Source organism: Poecilia reticulata, unplaced genomic scaffold (genome assembly GCF_000633615.1).
Source record: "Poecilia reticulata strain Guanapo unplaced genomic scaffold, Guppy_female_1.0+MT scaffold_257, whole genome shotgun sequence".
Lineage (NCBI taxonomy): Eukaryota > Metazoa > Chordata > Actinopteri > Cyprinodontiformes > Poeciliidae > Poecilia > Poecilia reticulata.
In genome coordinates, this window is record NW_007615041.1 from 207,208 (window position 1) to 210,003 (window position 2,796).

The 2,796-nt window shown below is 53.9% G+C and overlaps 1 protein-coding gene across 1 annotated transcript in view; it reads left to right on the forward strand.

Moving 5' to 3' along the window:
- Nucleotides 1-2,796, forward strand: part of c5 (complement component 5) — a 23,293-nt gene that overhangs the window by 5,165 nt on the left and 15,332 nt on the right. Inside the window, 7 exon segments of the mRNA XM_017303393.1 lie at nt 129-332; nt 407-619; nt 700-849; nt 941-1,067; nt 1,133-1,198; nt 1,536-1,739; nt 1,813-1,894. Coding sequence (XP_017158882.1) covers nt 129-332; nt 407-619; nt 700-849; nt 941-1,067; nt 1,133-1,198; nt 1,536-1,739; nt 1,813-1,894 — 1,046 coding nt within the window.

Sequence of the window (2,796 nt, forward strand, 5' to 3'; positions counted from 1 at the left end):
AACGTTAGCTTGATGAACGTTAGCTTGATGAACGTTAGCTTGATGATCTGAAACGTTAGGTGGGACATAAACAGCAGGTCTGTCTTTCGGTACTCTTGGTGTGACTGGTCTGGTTGTTGTTGACCCAGTTTGAGACGGCGGACCCCAGCCTGACCGCTCAGAGTCAGGCCAGTCTGGCCCTGGAGGCCGTGGCCTATCACTCCCCGAACCAGCGGTACCTTTACATCGACACGCCCATGTTCGGCCACACCCTGCGGGTCAACCAGTACGCCAACATCCAGGTGTACACCGCCGCTCCCTCCTACCTGAACATCAGGACTCTCAACTACTTGGTGAGGAAGCGGTCGCACCTGTTGCTTCCCCTGTTGCCATAGTTACTGATGGCTTCGCCGCTGCTCCCCTGTAGGTGCTGTCTAAAGGGAAGGTGGTGTTCTTTAAAAGTCAGGACTTTGCCTCCAGCGTTGATGGCAAACAGAACCTGAACTTCCTGGTGACGACCTCCATGGTGCCGTCCATCAGGCTGCTGGTCTACTACATCCTGGACGGAGAAGGAACGACTGAGCTGGTGGCGGACTCCGTCTGGATGGACGTCAAAGACAAGTGTGTCAACGGCCTGCAGGTGCTGCAGTCTGGCTGCCTCTCTGGTTCATCAGCAGGAATTCATCTGAACGTGTCGGCTGACATGTTGTTGTCTGTCAGACCAACATCTTATTCCAGGAAAGACTCTACAAGCCAAAGGAGAACATCAAGCTGGACATCAGAACCAATCAGGGCGGCATGGTGGCTCTGTCGGCGGTAGACTCTGCTGTCTTCAGCCTGCGGCCCAATTACAGGGACCCTGTTTCCATGGTAACCGTCAGTTTGACCTCAGCCTGCTTGTTGTGTTGCTTTGAGCGGTGCGGCCGGGCGGCGCTCTGACAGGATGTACGGTGGCCCGCAGGTCCTTCGTCACTTCGAGCACAGCGACCTGGGCTGTGGAGGCGGCGGCGGCAAAGACAACGCCGACGTCTTCCGATTGGCTGGCCTCACCTTTATGACCAATGCCAACGCCGCCCCGTCGTCCAGCAGTACGTCCGTCACTCAGAGTAAGGAATCAGAAACAATCACCATCTGACGGCGGCTTGTTCCTCAGGTGAGCCGTGTACAGCCGCCGTTCGTCCAAAGAGAGGATTGACCGACGCACAAAAGGAAGCTAAAGGTACGATCCACCGTCGCTACGTCCGTCTGACGTTTCCGTCTGTGGCAGAGTTTAGTCCTCGGTCACATCTGTGTGTGATAAGTAACTAAAGATAAATGATTTGGTTGGTTGGTTGGTCTGTATGTTTGGCTGATTTTACTGTCTGAAATAAGTTTCACATATTAAAATGTTTGTTGTAACAATCAAAGATTAAATAATAAAAATCAAATCTCCCTGCAAAGAGCCGTGAAGATTCAAACATCCAACGTGACTGAAAACATAAAACCACAGAAACGAGCAGTGATGTAAAAACAGTTGCTGCTGTTGGTTCTGGTTCTGTCCGGGTCCGTCTCTGCAGCCAGAACGTTCGGCTCCAGGAAGAGCTGCTGCTTGGCGGGGATGAAGTACATCCCGAAGAGCGTGAGCTGCCAGCAGTACGCAGACCAGGCCTTCCAGAGGCTCGGAGTGGCGAACGAGGAGTGCAAGGCGGCCTTCAGGCAGTGCTGCCAGTTCTACCAGCAGCACCTGGACCAGGGCGACCGGCTGGTTCTGGGACGCTACGGTGAGTCCGGCCGGTTCTGGTCCCTTCCTTCAGTCTGGACCCGCCTGACGCCTGACTTGGTGTTTCTCTCCAGAACTGGGCGCAGACTTCGATCAGGCGCCGCTGGTGAGAAGCTACTTCCCAGAGAGCTGGCTGTGGGAGGTGCAGCGGGCCAGGTAGCACGAATCAAACGCACCTCAACAGATGGTCTGGGGTTTGAGAGGAACAACACGGCCTTCAGTTCTGTTGATGTTAATGAATCACGGTGCAAAGATTATTCATTATTGCAGCCATATTAGTTTATTTTCATTGAGTTATTATGCAGTAGAGCCTCCATATTCTAGGGGTCCAGATTGAGATGAGTTTCATTTCGTCTCCTGAACGGATCGGACACATTCAGGGGTCGTTTTCATCCAGGACAATCCTGATTAGTCCAGGTCCTGATAGGACCAGGACCAGGACCAGGTCTCCTGATGGGCCTGACAGGATCCCAGCAGAAGAATCTGGAAGATGTGATCATTTGTTCTGGCTTAGAAACGAGCTGTGGCTCCCATGACTCCTGCCTGGGTGGAGCAACAGCAGCTCGTCAGCATCAGGCTGATGGGCCAGTTCACCTCCTCAGCTTCCAGAGCAGCAGAGTCCCAGCGTCAGCTGGTGCCGCCGCCACGTCTCTTTCTTTGCTCTTAAAACGTTTCAGCTGTTCCTGAAATGCGTCCTCTGAAGGACCTCCTCTTGGCAAGGCAGCAGTTTCTGCACCTCTTTCAGGTCAGCAGTGAGCCAGGAGTTGATGAGGGAAGCAGATCGGTGGCCACCGGACCGACCACAGTGAGAGAGTCTGACCCGGCTGGTGGCTCCACAGGGCTCTGTACCCTCACCGTCCTTTTCTCTCCACACGTCTGTCATCTGCAGAAATACTCAGATTTCTCTGCAGTTGTTGGAGGATCAGAGACGGACAAGAGGCTGAAGACAGATCAGGTTTTAACCACAGGCATGAATAGTAGACGCCTCATGGAGCAGGTCAAAGGTCACGGAGCGGGTCAGAGGTCACGGAGCGGGTCAGAGGTCACGGAGCGGGTCA